This window comes from Podarcis raffonei, chromosome 12 (genome assembly GCF_027172205.1).
Source record: "Podarcis raffonei isolate rPodRaf1 chromosome 12, rPodRaf1.pri, whole genome shotgun sequence".
In the NCBI taxonomy this organism is placed as follows: domain Eukaryota; kingdom Metazoa; phylum Chordata; class Lepidosauria; order Squamata; family Lacertidae; genus Podarcis; species Podarcis raffonei.
The window spans coordinates 53,013,965-53,039,448 of NC_070613.1; the positions used below are offsets into that span (position 1 = coordinate 53,013,965).

General features: G+C 45.4%; 1 protein-coding gene across 2 annotated transcripts in view; it reads right to left on the reverse strand.

Annotated features, from left to right (window-relative positions):
• Nucleotides 1–25,484, reverse strand: part of PDE1C (phosphodiesterase 1C) — a 286,306-nt gene that overhangs the window by 236,953 nt on the left and 23,869 nt on the right. For both annotated transcript variants that reach the window (XM_053359751.1, XM_053359753.1), the window contains exon 2: nucleotides 1,912–1,962. In XM_053359751.1, coding sequence (XP_053215726.1) covers nucleotides 1,912–1,962 — 51 coding nt within the window. The remainder of the gene's footprint in view (nucleotides 1–1,911; nucleotides 1,963–25,484) is intronic.

Sequence of the window (25,484 nt, forward strand, 5' to 3'; positions counted from 1 at the left end):
ATAAACTGTAAGGTCAGAAGAGTAAGAAATGAAGAAAATTGCAGATGATGGTCATACAAAACAGTAGTTGATAATGAAGGCATCCTGGGAATTTACATACATGGTGTCAGGGCTACCCTAGGTCCCAGCTCACAAAGGACCAACGCTGCTTCGTTGTTAAGTATAAAAGTCTTTATTGAAGTTCAGTTTCACTTCCAGAGCCGCAGCGCGCAGCCCCACGTCTAAAGTGTCAGACCACTGATGCTCCGTCTGAGTCTCCTCCCCCCTGACACCAATTTAAGATCCTAGCCTTGCTCCACCTTCTCCGCTGCTCCTTCCTCCTCTGGGTCCGCCTGCCCGCCGGGGTTCCGCCCTTTCTAGCCTCTTCTCCCGCTGATTCCCCTGAGCCTTCTCCCTCCCTCCGGCGGGCTTTAGGAGCTGGTTCCCCATCCGGGTCTCCTGCTGTTCCGCGCGCCTGCACATTTGAACTTGGCGCGCGCGCCCAGCCAGCAGCTTTCCTCCTGACCGTTTCACTGCTGCTGCCACTGCTTCCCCCTTCGGGGGGGCTAGCTGCAACTGACCTCCCTTCCGTTCCCCCACTCTCCGATGGAGGCGTGGTCAGCCCTGACTCCCTCTCTGGAGGAGACGCTGGCCCTGACACATGTGACTCCTCCCCCCCACTATGCTCTGGTGGGGAAACTGGTCCCGATCCTCCACTGCTGCTTTGGGGTTCCCCTCTGGCTCCTTGTTTCTGGTGCGTCCCCCCTGGGACCCCCCTTGTCCTGACCATCGGCGCCCCCTTCTGGGAATCTTCTGATTCGCTGGAGAAGCTCATGGAATCTCTCGGGCCACTGTCATACTCCCCTACGCTGCCCTCAGATTCTTCCCCTTCGCTCTCCCAATCCTCTCTCCCCAGTGCTCCTGCTCCTGATTCCCTGACACATGGTGTCATTTTATATATATATAAAAAATCTATTGTGCCGATTCAGACCACAAGTGATAGCACAGAACCTCTTTCTGTATTGCGATCCAAGTGATTTCAAATCACACTTTCCCTTTTAAAAAAATATCTTGCCAAAATGTTTCTGTACCACCTTTCATACACAAAAGCAAGGAAGTGTACAAAAAAGCGGAAGTAAAAAAGAATTACATTTAAGAAATTTTTTTAGGGATCTGCAAGGTCAATGGCAAATAAGTTTAGAAGAAAGCAAATCCTCAGGAAATGGATGGGCTTTCAGCAAGTGTTCGTAAGCTCAAGGATGCTCTTCTCTGAGTGCTCTGAGATTCCTTTCTTGTGCTTTAAATCCACATACAGTGGTACCTTGGGTTAAGTACTTAATTCGTTCTGGAGGTCTGTTCTTAACCTGAAACTGTTCTTTACCTGAAGCACCACTTTAGCTAATGGGGCCTCCCGCTGCCACTGCGCCGCCGGCGTGCGATTTCTGTTCTCATCCTGAAGCAAAGTTCTTAACCTGAGGTAATATTTCTGGGTTAGCGGAGTCTGTAACCTGAAGCATATGTAACCTGAAGCGTATGTAACCAGAGGTACCACTGTACTTATTAATTCTTCACTAATCTCAAACTGAGAGTGGCAAATATATTTAGTGTACATCGCCTTGAGATGATCATTTAGAAGGCAATTAATAAATCAATGATGATGATGATGAGCAATGGTAAAAATAGAGGCTAGGTAGGGGAACAGGGGAAGGTGGAATCCAGGAAAAGACTGGAATTTCTCCCAATAGTGGAGGCATCTTGCTCACAAATGGACCTGCTGGCATGACTGCAGAAAGAGGGGAGGAAGGAAAGAGTACAGTTAAGGAGAAGGGAGTGGAAACTGCTCGTTTGTCTGACATGTTCCTTTGCAGGGAGTTCTAGTGCACTGATCTGCACAACTTTCAGGAAGCAAACTGACAAAACTCAGCTACTTACGGGCGAATCTTGAAAGCGGCCGAGCATTCTTGTCCCCCGTCTCGTTTGCAACTGAAAGACAAAATGCAGCTCTTATTTAAAATGCATATATTGCAAGCATCACTAAGGCACACCTCACAGCCCTTTTAACCCTTTGGGGTGGCTTCCAGAAGCATTGCCATTCCTCTCATGTAGCAGACATCTGCTTGTACAACACCAACTCCCCTTCTGTGCACCCTCAAAATCTGCCCCAGATGCCTCTGGAACAGATTTCAGGGGAGGAGAGGAAACTGAAAGTCCCATTGTGCAAGAGGAACTCCATTTGCACGGGGTCAGATTCAATCCTTGGAATTAAAATCTAGATTAGATAGATGATAGATAGATGATTAGTTAGATGATAGATGATAGATAGATAGATAGATAGATAGATGATAGATAATAGATAGATAGATAGATAGATAGATAGATAGATGATAGATAGATAGATGATAGATAGATAGATAGATAGATAGATAGATAGATGATAGATAGATAGATAGATGATAGATAGATGATAGATAGATAGATGATAGATAGATGATAGATAGATGATAGATAGATAGATAGATAGATAGATGATAGATATAGATGATAGATAGATGATAGATAGATAGATAGATAGATAGATGATAGATGATAGATAGATAGATGATAGATAGATGATAGATAGATAGATAGATAGATAGATAGATAGAGATAGATGATAGATGATATAGATGATGATAGATAATAGATAGATAGATGATGATAGATGATAGATAGATAGATGATAGATAGATAGATGATAGATAGATAGATAGATAGATAGACAGACAGATAGATAGATGATAGATGATAGATAGATGATAGATAGATAGATAGATAGATAGATAGATAGATAGATGATAGATAGATAGATATAGATAGATAGATAGATGATAGATAGATGATAGATAGATGATAGATAGATGATAGATAGATAGATAGATAGATAGATATAGATAGATAATGAACTTTTATAACTGACTTGGTGCTTTTTTTTTACAAAACTTAATATATAACAAGACAATCTTTAAACCATTAATCATTATAATAACATCATCATAATAACCATCATTATAATAATGTCATAATAAAAGCATTCCATGCAGCGGAAGGAAGGGAATTCTAAAGTTCAGGGGTGGCAACAAAAAGGCAACAGAAAAAAAGCAATTCTGAGTCACGGCTAAACAGCAGCTCATGGGGTGTTAGTGCTACAAATAAGGTTTCTCTGATTATCTATATCAGCTTCCACCAACCTGGTGCCCTCCAGGCTATAACTCTCGACAGAAGCCTAGCCAGCCATTCTGGCTGGAAGTTGATGGGAACTGTGGTGAAGATTGGCAAATGCTAACCTAAGTAATCTAACAGGACTATCATGCTTCTGAGCACTTTGCAGGAACATACGCTGGTGTGCTTTGATTTATTTGGCTGTAGACCAGAGGAAAAATCCTGTTGCATTCTCCCTACTTCCACAGGTAGAGAAAAGCTCCTGGGGTAGCGGTACCTGGGTTTAGCTGGAGACTCTTGGTGATTGGTAATAGTTCTGTTACGGATAAATGAGATTATCAGCCCTCTTTTATTGTCCATTCCAGGTCTCCCAACCACTGCCACAGTGTTCTTTCTCTTGGCAGATCAAGATGAGTAGGTGACAGCAAAGGTTGCAAGGTTTTTAGCTGGGGCAATTAGAATAAGAACCACTATTGACTATTGATTCAAAACCCTAAGACAGGGGTCAGCAAACTTTTTCAGCAGGGGGCCAGGCCACTGTCCGTCAGACCATGTGGGGGGCCAGCCTATATTTTGGAAAAAAAATAATGGACAAATTCCTATGCCCCACAAATAGCCCAGAGATGCATTTTAAAGAAAAGGACACATTCTACTCATGTAAAAACAGGCTGATTCCCGGGCCGTCTGCAGGCTGGATTTAGGAGGTGATTGGGCCAGATCCGGCCCCCAGGCCTTAGTTTGCCTACCCATAATTATAATTGGCTTTTTATTTCTATTCTTTGTATATTGTATTGTTGTTTTATTGCTATGGCCGATGACTGACGCAAATAAATATTCATTCATTCATTCATTCTGTTACTGATAAATAAATCAGATAGACACAAGCAGCCTAATCACTCCTAGCAGAAACAAAACCCACGACTGCGCATCAGATCATCAGCAAGAGATATCTGCCCCCAAGATGCTAGCAGCCTTCACCTGGTCTTGTTCTCACAAAGCCACTTCCGGCCTGCCCAGGAGGTGGGGTTGCGGGCTTCACGCCCACCCCCCACATGAGCGGAGGCTGGTTTCAGCCCCCGTGAGAACAGGGGAATCCCGGCCGCGTCTGCCCCCAGCCAGCCAATCGGCTGGCTGGGGGGGTGCGTGACCTGCCCTATTTAGGGCCGACGCAGAGGGGGCTCGCCCTCTTTTCGCCGGCTAGCCCTCACGTTTTCCCAACCTCCCTCCCTTTAGGTAGGCTTTAGGTAGGTCTCTGACTTTGCTATGGACTTCGGTCTGTCACCGCAAGGGGCATGGTAGGAATTTTTCCCAATTGGCAATTTCAGCCATTTGGTTTTTCGCCTACCTCGTAGCAACTCGTCACAACTTTTCGGCATTGGCGGTAGGCATTGGTAAGAAGGGGTTAAGAGGATGGGGGGGGAGGAACGCCATCACCTCCCCCCAGTGAGTGAAGGGTGGTCCGTTAAAGGACTCCGGGGGGCGTGGCCCTGTCCGAAGCCTATGGAGGTGTGGGCCAAAGGCACGCCCCAGAGCGGTGACCCGGGGGAGCTCCTAGTCGACGTGCCTCGGTGGGAGACTCCCCCGATATAGTGTTAACCCTTCCCCATGTCTCCAGCAAGTGGGCTGGAGCCGGATAGTCGTTAGGACCAATGCCTAAGCCAATGCCTCTCATTCCTGAATTCAATAAAGTTGTGGCCTAATTCGCCCATTAACCTTAAACTATGGTGTCTCGTGTCTTTATTTATCCTGGTGGGGGGCGGGAACTCGCCACGCAACTGCAAGTACACACAGGGAGAAAGCTGTCCCTTGCCTTTCATTGGAGAGTTTGTCACTTTGCCTTTCCCCATTCAGAACATTCCAGAGAGATGTCAATGATCCCTTTTCTATAGATCCCATTAGGCGGCACCCGCCGTCTATTAAAGAACATTAACTCATCATTCTAGCTCATTAGCACTCTTTTATCCAAGGCCACTTCCTGAAGACCGGCTTAATGAGCACTCAGTCTGATTTCTTTGCAGAGAGATCAAATGCTGGGAAATCCCAAATGAGCATTCACTTTGATTCCTTCACAGGAAGGTTAGATGACCATCATCGCATCAAGGAAGCATCATTCCACACTTTCTGGTGATAAGATTAAATAACTAACCATCTGCCCCTTATCCAACAGCCCCCACAATTTCCCAAGGTACTCTCTGAAGCCTCCTTAGATAGTGTGATGTTAAAGCTCCAAGCATGAGGGTTCTAAAATAGAAAGAGATTCCACCATGTTTAAAAAGTAAAGGTAAAGGGACCCCCGACCATTAGGTCCAGTCGTGACCGACTCTGGGGTTGCGGCGCTCATCTCACTTTACTGGCCGAGGGAACCGGCGTACAGCTTCCGGGTCATGTGGCCAGCATGACTAAGCCGCTTCTGGCGAACCAGAGCAGCGCACGGAAACGCCGTTCACCTTCCTGCCGGAGCGGTATCCATTTATCTACTTGCACTTTGACGTGCTTTCAGACTGCTAGGTTGGCAGGAATTAGGGACCGAGCAACGGGAGCTCACCCCGTTGCAGGGATTCGAACCACCGACCTTCTGATCGGCAAGCCCTAGGCACTGTGGTTTAACCCACAGCGCCACCTGCGTCCCTCCACCATGTTTAGGCAACCATTAAAGAATTCACTAAGATGGGGGAGGGGATATGCAGCGGCGTATCTAGCCGCTCGGGTGCCTGTGCGGGGGCGTGTCCTGCAGCTGGGGGGCGGGGCAATCTGCCCATGGGGGCAGGGTGAGCCTATTTGACACTTGGGGCCTCTGTAGGGTGGCTGAGGGAGAGGCAGTAGGCAGACGCAAGTCCCACGCTGCCCTTTCAGGCAGCGCAGAACCTGCAGGCACCACATCACTCCTAAAAAGTTTTGTGAGCCTAATTTTTTTGAAACTAATTTTGTCACACACAACCTCAGTGATGACACCCGGGGTGGACTGCACCCCCCTTCCTCCACCACTGGGGATATGGAGTTTTAAAAGACAGACAATGCATAAGTTGCAGAAGACTCTTCGGGAGCAAAATGACAAAATAAAGAGGATCAAAATGCAATCCAATATCCCTGGACTAAACAGCCCCGAAACCAGGCTCCCAGGATAATCTTACTCTAAAGTGGCAGCACTTCATCTTTTGTTTGCCTCTCCCCAGGTGCACAAAGTTTGCCTATCATGTTGAGATTCACCTTGAACTGCCTGCCTCCTGACTGGCTAACCAAAGAGATAGACTTTCTATATTTTTTCATGAAAAAATATGGTTCCGGAACTAAAATATTAATAGAGAATGTGTAAAACGTGCAGGGGTAAGCAAGAAAATAATAATAGAATCAATTGAATAATTATGAAATTATAACTTAATCGTCCAGGGGGTCACTCCCAGGACCATTATGACAAGCACTCTCCCCTCACAGGCCATTAAACCCAGAGTCTAAAATTATCTGAATATACCACAAGCATTGGCTCTTGTACATAAATTTGTAGATTGTCCTTTTCAAAGCAAGTGCCTTCCCTTCCTTGCTCAGTGAAAGGGAACACTGGCAACAACTCTGTTTTTCTTCCCCAGTGGGCAAAGCAAGCGTGACGTTGAATGTAGCCTAATGGAAAACGGGTACTTGCTTCATGCCCAAGGAGGACCTACTGTGTTGAGTTAAGGCCTGTATCTTCCCTGTCCAAGTCCAACAATAATTTTCAGAGCTGGCACCAGAGGAGTGTCTGTATTCATCTGGCAGAATAGGGATAATTGACTTAGCTCTCGCTTTACGATGTCGAATTACAACAAGAAGACGCCCTGCTCCCGGAGACGTATAGATGCTTAAAAGCTTGGCCTAATTTTGCAACTGCCCCTTACTTAACTAACATCACTAACGAAGCTTATAGATGGGCTTGATAGGAGAGGCTCAGAACTTACAGGGTTAAGAGTTCTGAGTGATGACGCCTCACATTCTGAGGGCGGGCATAGAACACGGAAAGGGAGTGGTTTCTCTGTGTGCTTTCAGTCTGCGTGTTTAGCTCCATGGAGAAAGGAGCAACATGGGCGAACTCTCGCCAGGCAGGAGATTTATAGCTATTGTGTTTTGCTAAGGAATAAAGACTTTAAAGATAAGGAGACTGCTAAGTGTCAGCCTGAGTTATTGCCACCACACGACAGAACGTTTCAAGCTTCTACTTCCGCTGTGTTTTACGCTCTGCTGAGTCAAAGGTCCCGGGGGGAAGACCAGAGCTGCGCAAGAGAAGTGTGCCGGACCCCCTGGACGAAATTGACCCCGAACAGGTTATGGGGGTCAGCAATAAAGATAAGCAACGTTCGTGCGTGTGAGGAGGCTGCAGCCGGAGGCCAGCCGATGAGACGCTGGGAAAGAGAGACTGCAGGCAGAATCGGCTGAGGAGCAGCCAAAGGCCAGCTAAGGAGTAGCTGGAGCCAGCCGGGAGGAGCTGAGATCTGCCGGACCGGGAGGTACCTGTAAGTAAGCTGGGCCCCCGGGGAGAGATGGCAGACAGCCATGAATCGCGTGCAGTCCCTTTTGAAGAGGCAGACGGGAAGGAGCCCTGGGTCGGTTGGCAGGCACTGAAGAGAGTGGGAGCCAGACCAGAGGGGGCTAGACGCCAGCCTGAGGGACGCCCAGAGGGGGCCAAGAGCTGCACAGAAGCCGGGGAACGCCCAGAGAGTCAAGGAGGGGCTGTGGGACGCCCTGGAAGCCCAAAGTGGGCTGGAGCCGTGTCTGAAAGCTGCTGCGATGCTTTGACACGCCAGAGAGACAGGCAGCCGTGTGCTGGAAAGCTGCTGGAAGCTGGGAAGAGGAAAGCAGAGGCAAGCTGTTCCTCTGGAGGCTGTGCACCCAAGTTTGGGGGTGCAGGCCAGAGAGGCCATTCCAGGGGTCTTGAGAGTGCCCAGGCTGTTTGGCAGGAGCTGGAGGGGGTTTGCAGAGAAACCACAGCAGAAGCCAAAAGCCATTTTCCCAACAGCAGAAAAGCCTCGAGCAGGAGTGCTGCTGGAGAGGTTGGGGGGGCAGAGAAGACCAAAGGCACGTTTGCAAAGTTTTCCACTCGGAGATGTTTTGTTTGTGCCTCGGCTGAACATCTGTGTCGCAGCTGCCCACAGAGAGCAACGGAGCCGGGGCAGGATGGTTCCAAGGTCGTTTCCCATGGGAACCAGCCGGGTTTCCATGGCAACAGAGGGAGCAGGCGTGAGAAAGCTTATCAGCTGACTGCTTCGATGGCGGTTCTGGAAAACACCACCTGCAGCGAACGCCCCAAGGTCGGGGGGAGCAGGAAGTCAGTTGCTAAGGCAACAAAGAAGGACAACTCCGGAGGGGGGAGAGTGCTACGTTGGGTTGTTGACTCGGCTGCGAATGCCCATTTGGTCACAGCGCCACCTGATGGACAAATGTGGAACTGCAAGGCTGTTTCAACTGAGAAAACAGTTAGATTTGCTACAGGTTCACAGGGACGTGTAACCCATGTTTCTAACATGTTTGTCTCTTTCTTACAGGCTGAATTGAAGGTTTATGTTCTCCCTGAGATAAAACATTGCCTGCTGTCTGTACCTTCTCTTTTACAGGAGGGATATTCTGTGAGTTTTGCAAACAATGTTTGCACAATTTCCAGAGGTGGAGAGCAACTGGTACGTGTTGGAAAAAATCAGAACAACCTCTTTGTTCTGGAATCACCTCTCGAGGGTGAGGGGAATGCTGGGAAAGCCACTGACCACACTCATGTGTCGTGTGCTTGCATGTGGCACAAGAGGATGTCACATGGGTCCTGTGAGGACGTCCAGATGTTATCAGAGTGCACCAAAGGTTGCAAGGTAAAAGAATGTGGTAAACCTTTGAATTGCAAGGCTTGCAGAAAAGCCAGAAACAAGGGATTTAGCCATCCCAGGGTGGAGAGAGTGACCACAAGGCCTTTTGAGCTTGTGCATGCAGACCTTTTAGGTATGCCACAGCCAAGTCTGGGCAAGGCCAAGTGGCTGATGGTGCTGACAGATGATTTTACTAGGAACTCCTGGGCTTTTTCTCTGAAAGCTAAGGAGGAAGCAGCGCAACTGATCAAAGATTGGGTTGCAGAGGTGGAACTGAGGTTCTCCACCAAGGTGCAAGGTTTCCAGTTTGACCGTGGTTCTGAGGTCACTGGGTCTGCTCTAAAGGGTTTCTTTCGCCAGAGGGGGATACGTCACAAGGTGACTTCTCCTCAGAAGAGTGGCGTGGCAGAGCTTAGGAGTAAAGCTCTGGTTCGAGCATCCGAGATTCTACTGGATGACTCTGGTTTGCCTCACAGTTTTTGGGGGGAGGCGGTAAAAACGGCCAATTTCACGATGAACAGGTGCTACAATGCAGTGGTAGGTGACACCCCGTATTTCCTGCTTCATCGGCAGAAGCCGCTTGTGCATTTCTTTCGCACTTTTGGTAGCAGAGCCATGGTGCCTGTACCAAAGTGGTTGCAGCAAGAGGGTGGTCCAAAGTACCAGGAAATGATCTTCTGTGGGTATGAGCCTGCGACAAAAGGGTGGAGATTCGCATATCCAGAAGGTGATCAGACCAAGCTTCTGGTCAGTAGACAGGCTGAGTTCTTTGAGCAGGATGGTTGGGCAAGGCGCAAAGTGCGCTCTGACACTGTCTCAGATTGTCTGTACGACTCTGAGGAGGAAGGAGAGCCAGAGCCTGAACCTGCTGGTGGAGACCAGGACCCTGAACAGAGTAGGGCGTCTCCACAGGTTGTTAAGAGAGTGTCCAAGAGTGAGCCCTCATCTCCTGTGCGCATAATGGAGAAAGCTCACAGACGTGTCAAGTCAGAGGGGGAGTCTGATGAGGAAGACGCAAATGCTGGCCCCAGTGGGTCAGGAGGAGCACCCCAGTTTGTGCCCAGGCGGTCTTCGCGGGCTACAAAGGGAATTCCACCTGAGAGGTTTCAGGTCACAAATGCGTGGGTTGGTTTCGCACAGTGCGAACCTAAGGTTTGTGAGGTTCAACAGGTGCCTAACAATGATGCCAGGAAGGGGCGGAAGGCAATGGGGAAGGTGTTGAACACTCAGAAGTCCTCTCAGAACGTGATTCGAGAGGGGGTGATAGGAGAGGCTCAGAACTTACAGGGTTAAGAGTTCTGAGTGATGACGCCTCACATTCTGAGGGCGGGCATAGAACACGGAAAGGGAGTGGTTTCTCTGTGTGCTTTCAGTCTGCGTGTTTAGCTCCATGGAGAAAGGAGCAACATGGGCGAACTCTCGCCAGGCAGGAGATTTATAGCTATTGTGTTTTGCTAAGGAATAAAGACTTTAAAGATAAGGAGACTGCTAAGTGTCAGCCTGAGTTATTGCCACCACACGACAGAACGTTTCAAGCTTCTACTTCCGCTGTATTTTACGCTCTGCTGAGTCAAAGGTCCCGGGGGGAAGACCAGAGCTGCGCAAGAGAAGTGTGCCGGACCCCCTGGACGAAATTGACCCCGAACAGGGCTTTCTCTAGAGCCCGCTTTGAGACAATGCCCTCAGCAGTGCTGTACGGCAAATTCACGCGGGTACCAATGCATGCGCGCCTCTGCCCCTGTATGTCTAATAAGGTAGAATCTGTCACACACATCCTTCTATTTTGCGAATTTTATAGTGAAGAGCAAGTTCAACTTATTTTGCCGCTTTTATCAAAATTTATACCCCTACAACATTATTTGGAATCCTCCCCCGAAATTCTACGAAAATACCTTCTGGAAGATTCCTCAAGCTCAATATCATATGAGGTGGCCAAATTTTGCACTTTAGTAATCAGGAAGCGTAAATCTCTTCTGTTGAATGGCACACTGCGAAGTTCCCTTGTGTAATCCTTTTTTTTTCTTTTCTGATGTTGTTGTTGATTTCTTTTTGTTTGATCTTGTGGTGTTTAGTATCACTGGCTTTTGCCGTAATAAAACTTGACTTGGCTTGGCTTGAAATTATAACAACACAACAAGATGGAAGAAGTAAAATATTGATATCACACATGGGTGAAGGGGAGTGGGGGGTATATGGGAACCTATAATATCATTTATAATATAATTTGTTAATTGCGTGGTATTTACATATAGCAAAGGGAAGCCTAGAGTAATTAGATATATTTTAATTTAGGTAATCTATGTAATAGGCTTATGTTAGAAAATGAATATGGATTTTGAATTTGATGTTGGAATTTTTTAATTTTTTTTTTTGAAATAAAAAAGAAAAAAAGAAAAAGAGATAGACTCCCCTTGTCAAGCGTAGACTCCTTCCAGTGGGACACAGGAAGTCATGAAGCCTGCGAATCATGACTCAGAGTTTAAGGGCCAATGGCAGAGGTCCAAATAGTGAAATATTCTGCGACTGGGTATCAGAACACAGGGGCTTAGAATCCTTAGTCCTGAACTCAAGCTCATGCAAACACAGGCCACTGAATATATAACAGCCTGTCTAACTGAGTTGCTAAATTTCCAGCAAGGCATCCTTGGTGTGCCTTTAAGAACCAACAGATGCTGGCAACCAAAGATGTTTCTCTCAATGCCATGAAAGCTTCACTTTTCTATTTGTGCACATGAATTGGCTAATGACCAAGAACGTCCGGCTGTTTAATCCGGTCAGTCGGCAACCTAGAAAGAAATTTAACTTGCTATTGCCTCAGTACTAGGAAGTCTGTGAGTTTATAGGAGACACTCTTTCTGTTCACGTTAGCCAGTAGATGGAACTCTTACAACATCCTGCTCTGTGGGGATGTCTTAATCCCCTTCCAAAATTTATTTTAGATTCTGTACCATAAAGGAAAACCCTTTAGGTTTGTATTCTCCTCGGTAAGAGTTTTGTGAGCTAACCCTCTAGGCATAGCTGTCAACTTACAGATTTGAAAATAAGGGACCAGCAGCCTCAAAAATAAAGTATCAGCAGCCAAAATAAGGGATTTTCAGAGCACAGGTAGGTTCATCTTCTGAGCCCCTCTGAGCCAAAGGCAGAAAGCCCAGCCAGCAGCCAAACGAAGCCTCAAGCGGTGGTTCCCACAGCGCAGCAACCCGGCAAAGGGGATGCAGAAAGGAAAACCACCGTCACCTCTCCGCTGGGAAGCGCTGAGCAAAGGAGAGTCCCCAGGCAATGCGGCCGATTTGATCGGCACAAGGCATGCAAGCTCCACCCCCCAGTCGTTCTTAGACTCCTTATTGGGTGAGCAAGGCAGCCAAGCAACACAGTTGGCGCCTCCCTCCTCCCTGGCCGGCAGGGAGGGAGGGAGCTGCTTCCTTTGAAACCCAGGAAATTTAAGGGACATCATCAATAAGGGACAGCAGCGGGTCACAGCACTGGGATAAGGGACTTTCCCACCAAATAAGGGACGGTTGACAGCTATGCCTCTAGGGTGGACCCCTCCCTGTGGAACGCCCTCCCATCAGATGTCAAGGAGATAAAGAACTATACAACCTTTAGAAGACATCTGAAGGCAGCCCTACATTGGGAAGTTTTCAATGTCTGGTGTTTTATTATATTTTCTTATGTACTGGAAGCTGCCCAGAGTGGATGGGGAAACCAAGCCAGATGGGAGAGGTATAATAATTATCGTCATCACCATCATCAACATTAACATCATCTTCTAACCACACTCACCCCAAGGCCACACTCCAGAAAAATTCTGCGAGGTAGATATCAGTGTTTATCAAACTTGGGTCTCCATCACCCCTAGCTGGCAAGATTTGTGGTCAGGGACGATGGGAGCTACAGCTGTCCAACAAGAGCTATGGACCCAAATTTGAGGGAAAACTGGAACTTAGGCTGAGAGGCTGTGACAGGCCCAAAGTCGTGCAGTGAGCTTCATGGCTGGGAGGGAATTTGAATCCTGGTCTCCCAGGAAGAGACGAGTCACATCCATTAATCCACGCATAGGCAAACTGCGACCCTCCAGATGTTTGGGACTACAATTCCCATCATCCCTAGCAAACAGGACCAGTGGTCAGGGGTGATGGGAATTGTAGTCCCAAACATCTGGAGGGCCAGAGTTTGCCTATGCCTGCATTAATCCAACCACTTTTGCCCTGGCCCCACCCGCCATGAGTTCTCCTCACGGAGGAAAGGGTTCCCTATCATTGCTATGATATCCGTTTGCTCATAGGAAAATGTAATATCTCTCTAAGGGCAAAATGAAAAGCAAGAACAAGACATTAAATAGGCTTAGGAAAACATAGCAGTCTTCAAATTTATTTTGATTTTTTCCCCCTGCTTATATTAGTACACCATATGTTCATACCCTCCAACATTCCTCCGATGAAAATAGGAGGAAATATCTCACACAGACCCAGTGGACACACACACACAACCTGAGCATTTCCTATCAGAAGAAGGGAGAGCGCCACCATTGCTAAACCAATGAGAAACAGCACACACACCCTGAGAAAAACCCTTAATCCAAATTTTATTTTATTATTTGGTGGATTTACAACTCCCCACCCCGTTACATACACACCAATAAATAAACTTTAGAAAGGGGCAAGATTGGATGCAGATCCACAAAGCATTAAAAAATAAATCAATCAAGACTCCTTGTGCTCCACTCTGTTCCCCCTTTCTTTCTGCCCAGAGCAGCCCTGCCCTCTGCCTGCCCCTCAGAGCCAGAGCGTCACACAGGGTTGGGCCTCAGTGGCGGCAGGCTCTCCTTCCCTCGCCTGGTTCTTAATCTCAAGGTTGTGGGTTTGAGCCCCATGTTGGGGGCCTGGAAAAAGACATATAAAGGTTGGAAAGGAACGTGGAAAATAATTGTTGTTTAAAAAAAAAGAAGAAGTTCTGATATGGAGATGTACAGAAGAAGAAGAGGAGGAGTTTGGATTTGATATCCTGCTTTATCACTACCCGAAGGAGTCTCAAAGCAGCTAACAATCTCCTTTCCCTTCCTCCCCCACAACAAACACTCTGTGAGGTGAGTGGGGCTGAGAGACTTCAGAGAAGTGTGACTGGCCCAAGGTTACTCAGCAGCTGCATGTGGAGGAGCGGAGACACGAACCCGGTTCTCCAGATTACGAGTCCACCTCTCTTAACCACTACACCACACTGGCTCTTGATAAACTTACTCAGGGGTCCCCAAACTAAGGCCTGCGGGCCGAATAAGGCCTCAGGGACTCGTTTACTCGGCCCGCCGCCGCCGCCCACTGCCACCACCCACTCTTACCGGCGCGGCGCTGCGGAAATAGCTTGTGTGCATGCGCAAATAGCACAAGCGTTATTTCCAGTGCACATCTGGGTTGGAGGAGGCCCATGCACATGTGCACAAGCTATTTCCGGTGCTCTTCCGACCCAGCTACTTCTTGAGAACACTGACATCCTAGATCTTGAAGGTTATGATAATGTATTTGGGTGGCATGCATATTTGTGGTATGGCAAGGTTAAAGCGCATAAAGCATTCAAAAACCATATTGTCAGGAAAGCACTATTTAATGTCTGGACAAGATATAAAGATTTTTTGGAGAATAAAACTCCAAGGTGGTTATCACCTATGGAAGCGAAAGCTATGAAAAAACTTAATATGGAGGCAAAATGGCCAAAGTACTGTGAAATTTTGGAACAGGAAGGTGACAAGTTGAAATTGCAGAATTATGAGAAGCTCAAAGGGAAGGTGCGAGACTGGTTACATTATTTTCAAATAAGAGAGGTTTATAACCAAGATAAAAAAATTGGTTTTCAGGTGGAAAAATCAAAGTTGGAAACAGAATTGTTAGAACTCAATGCTAAGATATTATCAAGAATGTATAATTTGCTGTTGAAATGGAGTACTGAGGAAGAAACGGTAAAATCTGCTATGATAAAATGGGCACAAGATGTCGGACATAATATTATGTTTGCTGACTGGGAACAGTTATGGACCACTGGAATTAAATTTACGGCATGCAATGCCCTAAGAGAGAATATTATGAAAATGATGTGTAGGTGGTACATGACCCCAGTCAAGCTTGCAAAAATATACCATATGCCCGATAATAAATGTTGGAAATGTAAAGAAATTGAAGGTACATTCTTTCACCTTTGGTGGACGTGCCTGAGGATTAAGGCTTTCTGGGAGACGATTTATAATGAAATAAAAAAGGTACTTAAATGCACTTTTGTGAAGAAACCAGAGGCCTTTCTCCTGGGCATAGTTGGCCAATTGGTGCCAAAGAAGGATAGAACTTTCTTTATGTATGCTACAGCAGCAGCAAGAATACTCATCGTAAAGTACTGGAAGACACAAGAAATACCCACCTTGGAAGAATGGCAGATGCAAGTAATTGACTATATGGAAATGGCTGAGATGACTGGCAGAATCCGAGATCAGGGAGAAGAGTTGGTGGAAGAAGATTGGAGGAAATTTAAAATTTATTTACAGAAGTATTGTAAAATGTATGAATGCTGATGACATTGAAATAAAATGAAGGGGTTCTAGTAATAAGAGATAAAAATTTGAAATTATAAATTTGGGAGGTAAAATATTATAAGGACAAAGTAGTAGGATATGAATTTGCTGAACTAATTGTTAAAAAGGGATATAAAAAAGGGAGGCGTGGGGAAGTCAGGAAAATAAGTTAAGTGAAGATGAATATTTAGAAAAGAGTGATTTGTGTTTTTCTTATTTTATTTTATGTGTGACGATTGTTTTTTTTCTCTTGCTAAATGTTTGTATTTTACGTATTGTGAAAGTTTGTATTGTTGTCTTTCATATTTTCTCTGTGTTTCTCTGTATTTTTATTGTTCTATTTTTCTATTGTTAAACCTAATAAAATATAATATTTAAAAAAAAAGGGAAATACAATGCACATATTCTGAGTGAGGAAGACTTTAAACGGGTGAACTCAGGCCTGGATTTAGGTTTGATGAGGCCCTAGGCTACTGAAGGTAATGGGGACCCTTATATGTCCAGCTTTCCTTTGTCAACAACAAACTGTCGCTGTTTTTTGTGTTGAATATATGCGATATGGTAATTTATGGACCTACAGTGGTACCTCTAGTTACGAACTTAATTCGTTCCAGAGGTCCGTTCTTAACATGAAACTGTTCTTAACTAGAGGCGTGCTTTCACTAATGGGGCCTCTTGCTGCCGCTGCACCACCGGCACACGATTCCCATTCTCATCAAGGGCAAAGTTCTCAACTCGAGGTAACTCTTCTAGGTTAGCAGAGTTTGTAACCTGAAGCGTTTGTAACCTGAGGCGTTTGTAACTCGAGGTGTCACTGTAATAGGTATCTAAAACCATTTGCACATGCAGAATATAGGCACCCTATCTATAGAAATGAGCAAACCAGTGATATTTTAGGGAGCAGGCTGGTAGGCAGGACTCATTACTGACATCATAGGAGCTTACACAACAAAAAACACTGTTGCTGTATGTACTGGTAGGTTTCATTTTATTTGTTTTTTATCTTATGTTTTGGAAATGTACATCTGGGTTTTTTTTCCTTTAATTTTTTTTGGGGCCCCCAAGAGAGTGAGGCCCTGAGCTATAGCTTGTTTAGCTTATACATAAATCCAGCATGAGGTGGGGGCAGGGGGGGCGGGCTGCCCCGGGTGCCTTTCCAAAGGGGGGGTGACAAAATGCCAACCCCTGATCGGTGGCACTCCCTGGGATGCACACCACGCCCCCCACAGGTGGCGCACCACACCCCCAGGATGTGCGCCATGCCATGTGGGCAGAGCCACACCCCCGGGATGCGCATCACACCCCCTGGGACGAATGCCACTCTGGGTACCGGAGCAGGTTGCTTCGCCTCTGACTGGGTGACATACATTCCCCGTTCAGTTTGCTGTCCTGACTGTTGATGGGCAACTTCAAAGGCCCTGGCTGTCTCTTCTTTATCTTTAAACCAGAGTTGGACCAGACCCACCTCTGTAAAGCAGGACACCCTAACAATCCCACAAGGGTGCTTACTTCTAGCTAATAATAATAATAATAATAATAATAATAATAATAATAATAAAATAATAATAATAATAATAATAATAATAATAATAATAATAATAATAATAATAATAATAATAATAATTTATTATTTATACCCCGCCCATCTGGCTGGGTTTCTCCAGCCACTCTGGGCAGCTTCCAACAGTATATTAAAATAATATAACCTATTAAACATTAAAAGCTTCCCTAAACAGGGCTGCCTTAAGATGTCTTCTAAAAGTCTGGTAGTTGTTTATCTCTGACATCTGGTGGGAGGACGTTCCACAGGGCAGGTGCCACCACCGAGAAGGCCCTCTGCCTGGTTCCCTGTAACTTGGCTTCTCATAGTGAGGGAACCGCCAGAAGGCCCTCAGAGCTGGATCTCAGTGTCCGGGCAGAAAGATGGGGGTGGAGATGCACCTTCCCCCACTGTCATGCATTTGCTTCAGTTTACCAAGTGAAAAGCTTATACCATGGGACTTAGGACATGAAGGAGCAACAACAAAAGCTTCTGAGTTTTCCAAGGGTAACTTTTAATCCTGCTCTTTCCAGACCGCAGAGCAACAGGCTGGCTTAAAAGGAGTGTGAAAGCAAGTCTTCTCAGAGGGCTTTCCCAGGCCCGGTGACATAAATAAATTGCAAAGCTTCTGCCTCAGTCTAACAGTTTCAGTGTCCGGCTTTTCTGATTTGGCTCACAAATCACAAGCAAGCTCCCGACCAAAGGTGGGGTTATTGGGAAAAGATAGAACTTCTCCATCAAAGCAAGCACTGCTACCCATCTGCAAGAACAGAACAACCACACTGCATTCTGGGAAAAGAAAACAACGCCATCTGGCAATTAAAACAACAAATTTTGCCTGATTTTCAAGGTGAATACTAATGCATCTCTGAAAATCTGTTCTTATTGGCACATGGGCCAATATAGTATGTCCCTATAATATTCTCTCTCTCTCTCTCTCTCTCTCTCTCTCTCTCTCTCTCCCTCCCTCCCTCTCTCTCTCTCTCTCTCTCTCTGAGACAGACAGACAGATTATTTTATCTTTTGAAAACAGTGCCTTGAAGGAAAATCTCCAGTAAGAAATGGCATATGGATTTGTCCTCAGAAATGTAGGTCAACCTTTTAAATGTGTTAATGCTACAGTGCCTAAAAAATATGAACCTCACAGATTCTGTGCCAATTCTCAAAAACATCACATGTCACATGGAAAAGAACATATGGCAGTTTTAGACTATTTGCTATTTTTCCAATGCACATATTTAAACCCAATTATGTGTGAAATGTAGCACAATTCAAGGCACATTTACTCAGAAGTAAGACCCACTAGGCTCAATGGGACTTACTCCAATGTAAGCATCCACAGAACTTCAGTTTATGGGCTTAAAGATCTGGAATTTTCAGATTACTAGCTTCTCTTAATATTTATTATTTAATATCTAAGGCTGCAATCCTCTACCCATTAAACTTGGGAGTAAGCGCTATTATGCAGGCTCAAGCAGTATGTGGACCGAGAAGTGCAAGCTGGATTTCGAAGGGGCAGAGGAACCAGAGACCAAATTGCAAACATGCGCTGGATTATGGAGAAAGCTAGAGAGTTCTAGAAAGACATCTACTTCTGCTTCATTGACTATGCAAAAGCCTTTAATGTGCTGACCACAGCAAACTATGGCAAGTTCTTAAAGAAATGGGAGTGCCTGATCACCTCATCTGTCTATTGAACACAATGGGACTTACTTGTGAGTACAGTGGTACCTCGGGTTACATACGCTTCAGGTTACAGACTCCGCTAACCCAGAAATAGTACCTCGGGTTAAGAACTTTGCTTCAGGATGAGAACAGAAATCACTCAGCGGAAGCGGGAGGCCCCATTAGCTAAAGTGGTGCTTCAGGTTAAGAACAGTTTCAGGTTAAGAACGGACCTCCAGAACGAATTAAGTACTTAACCCAAGGTACCACTGTAGACATCTATAGGACAGCACTGTTGTACGGTAGGATATGTGGATGGGAATTCACAGGACAAGTGCAGAATTTCCCCTCTAAAAACTTTTATAAATAAAAATGATCACACACATAAAAATCAAATGCAGGGTTAACACTAAAAGTCACCCAACAGTCTGACACTACAAAGGAGCCAATCCCTGGGTGCAAATCTGTTGCTGCAATGGAAAATTCTCTCCTTTCTGGTAATGAAAGACTCCCGTGGGGCAGTTTCCTTTTTTCCCCAAAGGAAACAGCTACTAACTTCAAAAGGTATCAGCATCACATCAGTAACACTGGGACAAACTATTTCTCTCTCTTTTTAATAACATTTTTATTGAATTTTCAACAAAAATAAAAAACAAACACAACCACCACAAAGAAAGAAAAATATACGTAAAAGCAATATCAAATCCATAAAATGGGATTATCCAAATCCTGTGACTTCCCTCCCACCCCCTCCCCTGGTTCCTTAAATTTCTTTTTCAACTGCATATCATTTCTACTCCAAATTATTTTTTCTACTTCAAACGTCTTGCGTTATTTCTAAAATTACAAATGTTCTTAAAATCCTGCCAGTGAATTAACTTGTTTACAATACTTTTGTAAGTACATAATAAACATTTCCCATTTTTTTAAAAAAAATCTTGTCGTCTTCATTTGTGAGCTTTCCAGTTAATCTAGCCATTTCAGCATAGTCCATTAACTTGGTTTGCCAATCTTCTTTGGTCAAGATTGGGACAAACTATTTCAATAGTTTGAAGATTTAAGGCACTGTGCCTTGTTCCTGCTTTTAGTAAAAGGTAAAGGTAAAGGGACCCCGACCATTAGGTCCAGTCGTGGCCGACTCTGGGGTTGCTGTGCTCATCTCGCTTTATTGGCCGAGGGAGCCGGCGTACAGCTTCCGGGTCATGTGGCCAGCATGACTAAGTCGCTTCTGGTGAACCACAGCAGTGCACAAAAACGCTGTTTACCTTCCTGTCGGAGTGGTACCTATTTATCTACTTGCACTTTGACGTGCTTTTGAACTGCTAGGTTGGCAGGAGCAGGGACCGAGCAACGGGAGCTCACCCCGTCACGGGGATTCAAACCGCCGACCTTCTGATCGGCAAGTCTTAGGCTCTGTGGTTTAACCCACAGCGCCACCCACGTCCCCCTGCTTTTAGTACCAGTTGTTTATTCATTTCTCTCTCGAGAATACAGACATTGTCCTGACCATTGTTCCATCTTGCCCAGCCTTGCCGCAGGCTTTGCTTCAACACTAAGACTGCAGCTAAGGACATCTAAGGTGCTTCATGAAGGGAATGAAGGATCCTCTCTTGGGTAACTCCATGCTATATAGATAGCTATTCCCGCTGGGCTCGACTTTCCACTGCTGGGCCCTGCTTTAGAAGTTATTGCACCTGTACAAGTGTTATCATCTTATGTTACTTTCCATAAGTGGAATACGAGAGGCTGAAACATAAAGCTCTGTGGTGAGGATGAGTTGGGTTAACTGCATACTGAAAAAAAGTGGAAGACCCTCTTGAGCAGGGTGCAAATTCTCCAAACAAATTTTAAAAGATGCATGGAACATTTTAATCGGCCTTTAGGGGCCAGTGGTATCAACATAGTCCAACAACATCTGGTACCTCGGGTTACAGACACTTCAGGTTACAGACACTTCAGGTTACAGACTCTGCTAATCCAGAAATAGTACCCCGAGTTAAGAACTTTGCTTCAGGATGAGAACAGAAATTGCGTGGCGGCGGCACAGCAGCAGTGGGAGGCCCCATTAGCTAAAGTGGTGCTTCAGGTTAAGAACAGTTTCAGGTTAAGAACGGACCTCCGGAACGAATTAAGTTCTTAACCTGAGGTACCATTGTACAACATAGCACCATAGAACTGTAGCATTGGAAGAGAACCTGGGCGTCATTGGGTCCAATGCCCTGCTATGCAGAAATCCTGCCCACTGCCATCCCTAGGTGGGCTTGAACCACCGACTTTTGGGTTGGCTACCACTGCTTCAGGGCATCCTCTCAGCATCTTGTTTTCTATATCCCTCGTTCATGTACAAGCATCCTATGAATGGGTTTCCCACAGGCTGCCAGCTTCCAAGAATGAACAGCTGAGTACAGCTTGGTGGCAGTTCTCCTCTCTCTCCAAATTTTGCATTTCCCCCCCCCCCTGCTAAACTCATCATAAACATCCGGTCCACACAGGCTGCCCACTGCCCTCCCCATCCCTTTTCGTCTTCCAGCAGTTAATCAACGGCACTTATAATTGTGAGAAAACAGTCTCTGTTTATGTCTCTTAGCCAAGATTTTTTCATTATGGATTTTTGATCCTACACCATTGGGCAGAAAACCAAGGAGAGGAAACGGTGTGAACGGATATTTCAGCAGCCTGAGTAAATGCCATAAATTAGTCCTCTTCAAACATTGTTACATAACCCTACACTTAAGGTACCTTGTTTTTAAAATCAACAACTGGCTCGGCGAGTCCCTAGAGCAGGAAATGCTGGCAAACACTATAAGGCAGATAAAGCCGACTTATTCCTTGCGGACTCTGTTTGATGCAGAGAGGCGTTCTGTTTTTTCAGTCACCTCAACTGTATTTCTTGACTGAACATCGACACCAAAGCATTGGAGAAACGTTGAAGGGTATGGAGTTATCCGACCCCCGAGCCATCTGAAGGCAATCCTGTATAAGGCAGTTTTTTAAATCTTTAATGTTTTATTATGTTATTATATAAGTTGGAAGCTGCACAGAATGGCTGGGGCAGAGTGTGGGGTATAAATAGTAAAATTATCATTATGGAATGGGACGTCCCTATGTTCATCAGATAAATGTTGGAGGGTATGAAAATGTCTCCTTACTCTTTGCTTACTTGTGCTGTTCTCTTTTGGTGAGGGCAGGACTCACCCTTAGGAAAGGAAGAGGAGACAGCGCTTGTGAGGAAGGAAGCAGGAGCTGGAAGACTATAATCAACGTTCAAGGAGAAGGATGCCAAACCAAGCTTTCTCAAAGTTGGCCACAAAATACACCTTCTGAGGCTGCCACAGAACCCACTTCCTTTGCCTCACACTAGTGAACAGAAGAAGGCTGATCGCCGAAGAATTGGTGCTTTTGAATTATGGTACTGGAGGAGACTCTTGAGAGTCCCATGGACTGCAAGAAGATCAAACCTCTCCATTCTGAAGGAAATCAGCCCTGAGTGCTCACTGGAAGGACAGATTCTGAAGCTGAGGCTCCAATACTCTGGCCACCTCATGAGAAGAGAAGACTCCCTGGAAAAGACCCTGATGTTGGGAAAGATGGAGGGCACAAGGAGAAGGGGACGACAGAGGGCGAGATGGTTGGACAGTGTTATAGAAGCTACCAGCATGAGTTTGACCAAACTGCGGGAGGCAGTGGAAGGCAGGAGTGCCTGGCGTGCTCTGGTCCATGGGGTCACAAAGAGTCGGACACGACTAAACGACTAAACAACAACAAGTGAATAGAAGGGGGAATATGACGCAAGCGGACAATTTCTCCCATTCAGTATTGATGGCTGGATGGATTGCACTTCTATACAGTACCACCTTTCTGCCAAGGCAGTTTACCATTTTAAAACACAGAAACACATAAATGATATGAAATGTAAAGTTGGCCCAGTGGTTGGTGGGAGCAAAAGTTTGACTGAGGCAGACCCTGATGTTGTCTGCCCGCATTTCTCACCCTAGAACAACAACTACATATTTATATAGGGGTTTTTTTTTTAAAAAAAAGTTAAAGCCATGGATGCATATGCCATTTGAAAAGTTTTCACAACTCCCCCCCCCCCCATTTAGAACAACAACTTTGGTGTTTCAACAACATTCAGCCGAGGGCAGGGGGAATCTGCACGTGAGAAATCCACATGGGATCTCATTTACTAATGCTATGACATTTAAAATAAGAGTTCTGGCTCAAGGGATCTGTGCCACATTGTGATTCACAAATAAGAGAAAACAAGGTTTGAATGAAGTATATAGCGCACCACTTCCCTCAGCATGTAGGAAAGCCCTGTTCCCCCAATTCCCTGTTACTGATTGATTTCTATATACCAGTATTTATTTAAGAAGTCACTTCTTGGAAACCAAAATTTAATATTCGTTTTAGAGGGAATGCTGTAGACCAAATATTTCTGTTTCCTCAGATCTGAGCAATTCTCTCCAGGAAACCTAAAGGAATGGAAAAGAAGAGGCAAATAAGCCACTTTGCTTTGCCAAAACAGCTTGGGACTAAGTTACCTGAAAGAGATCCTTTCCCTGTATGTAAATACTGGAACCATAATGGAGGAACCTTCAGAGGCTCTGCTCTGGTTAGGTGTGGATGGCACAGTCAATTTTGGTTTCTCTCAGTTTCTCATTTTCCCAGTCTTAAGTTCAGTTTGCCATATTTCCACATTACTTTGCTATACAGTCGTACCTTAGAAGTCAAACGGAATCCATTCTGGAAGTCTGTTTGACTTCCAAAATGTTCGAAAACCAAAGCGCCGCTTCCGATTGGCTGCAGGAAGCTCCTGCAGCCAATCGGAAGCCACAGAAGCCCTGTCAGACATTCAGCTTCCAAAAGAACGTTTGCAAACCCACTCACATCCAGTTTTCGATCGTTTGGGAGCTGGAAAGTTCGACTCCCAAGGCGTTTGGGAGCCAAGGGACGACTATATTCTATGAGAGACCAGGACATACTTATCTATGTTATTGAAAACCATGCAATGGTCCAAAAACCCGGAATTGAAATATTACCTCAGAACTTGAGAGCACAGAGCAAGGGAGAGTGAATGAAGAACACACCTTTGATCTGAGGTGCTTTTATATTTCATTCTGAGAGGCAAAACGCCCAACAAACTCAAGTGTCCAATGTGTCTTCACATTGCACCAAGCAACATGCAACATACAAATAAGCTTTTTGAGATCCTAGATTCCCTTTTCATGCCAATGGAAATTCCTTCTTCAGAATATTTGCTCAAGAGATCGCCCAAGCTGCATGTTTTGTTTTGTTTTCTGAGGAGCAATCTGCTTTTGTCCTTGGCAAATGGACAAAATACTTGTTGTTTTCAGATCATTTTAATGAATGAACTGGGTGTAGCCAGCCCAGGTGTTGTCTTAGCAGCTCTCTATAGAGAGCTTGCCCTGCCCCAAGAGGGGTTAAACCCCAGGGGAGTCTTAATCCCCCTGAAGGTTCATTAACAAAGAGGAGGAATTTCCTAAGAACCATTCAAAACTGTTTTCGTGGGTGCCAATTATATGCAGTTTCCTTAGCACTTCTAATTCAGTCAAGGGTTTCCTAAATGCAACAGATAATAGGGAGGATATTTGGTTTTTCAGGTGCAGGCCCAATATCTTCGTATTTTTGCAACAGGAGCAGGGAAACTTTTCCAGCTAGCATCCTTAGGTTGCAAAACTGCCCCAGGTCATTTTGACAGGTCGTGCTGGGCAGGGCTGACACCAGGTGAAAGGTTTTCCTTTACCCTCACAGTTTGAAATCAAATGTCATAGGCAGGCACTGGTGATCTACTGAACAGAGGAATCGTTCTGAGAAAAAAGCTTAACTGTCAGTTAAAAAGATATCGCCCTGTTCCCTGTGTAGCAAATGTGCCAACTTCCCATGCCCTTTCTATTTAGGATGGCAACTTATGCATCATCAATAGAGAGGACAAAACTGTACACAGATTTGCATAGGCTTATTTGTATGTCTGGGGACACGGGTGGCACTGTGGTCTAAACCACTGAGCCTCTTGGGCTTGCCAATCAGAAGGTCGGCGGTTCGAATCCCCACAACGGGGTGAGCTCCCGTTGCTCAGTCCCTGCTCCTGCCAACCTAGCAGTGTGAAAGCACGTCAAAGTGCAAGTAGATAAATAGGTACCACTCTGGCGGGAAGGTAAACGGCATTTCCATGCGCTGCTGTGATTTCGCCAGAAGCGGCTTAGTCATGCTGGCCGCATGACCCGGAAAAACTGTCTGTGGACAAACGTCAGCTGCCTAGGCCAGTAAAGCAAGATGAGTGCCGCAACCCCAGAGTCGTCCGTGACTGGACTTAACTGTCAAGGATCCGTTACCTTTTTTTTCTTTCTTTTCTTTTGTATGTCTAGAGGCAAATTTAGAAATAATTGCCATCCTATAAATAGGAATGCAGTATATTTTGCCTTGGCCGGGAAGACTATAGTCAAGCGCCCTTCAAACACAGGACCCCTTGCAACAGAGGACTATCTTCTGTAAACTATATCTGCCTTTTAAAGCAATTTTTCTCCTTGTGTACACATTTTGGGGTTGGAAAACTGTATTGCAAAATTCAGAGAAGTGCAAGTTTCAAAGGATAGGTGTGATTTGTTTCATGTATTCTTTTGGGGAGTTGAATTAGGTCAGATCACATTAAAATTCAAACTGAGCCAAATTTCTTCCCCATCAGCTAAGTCACAAATTCTGCAAGCTT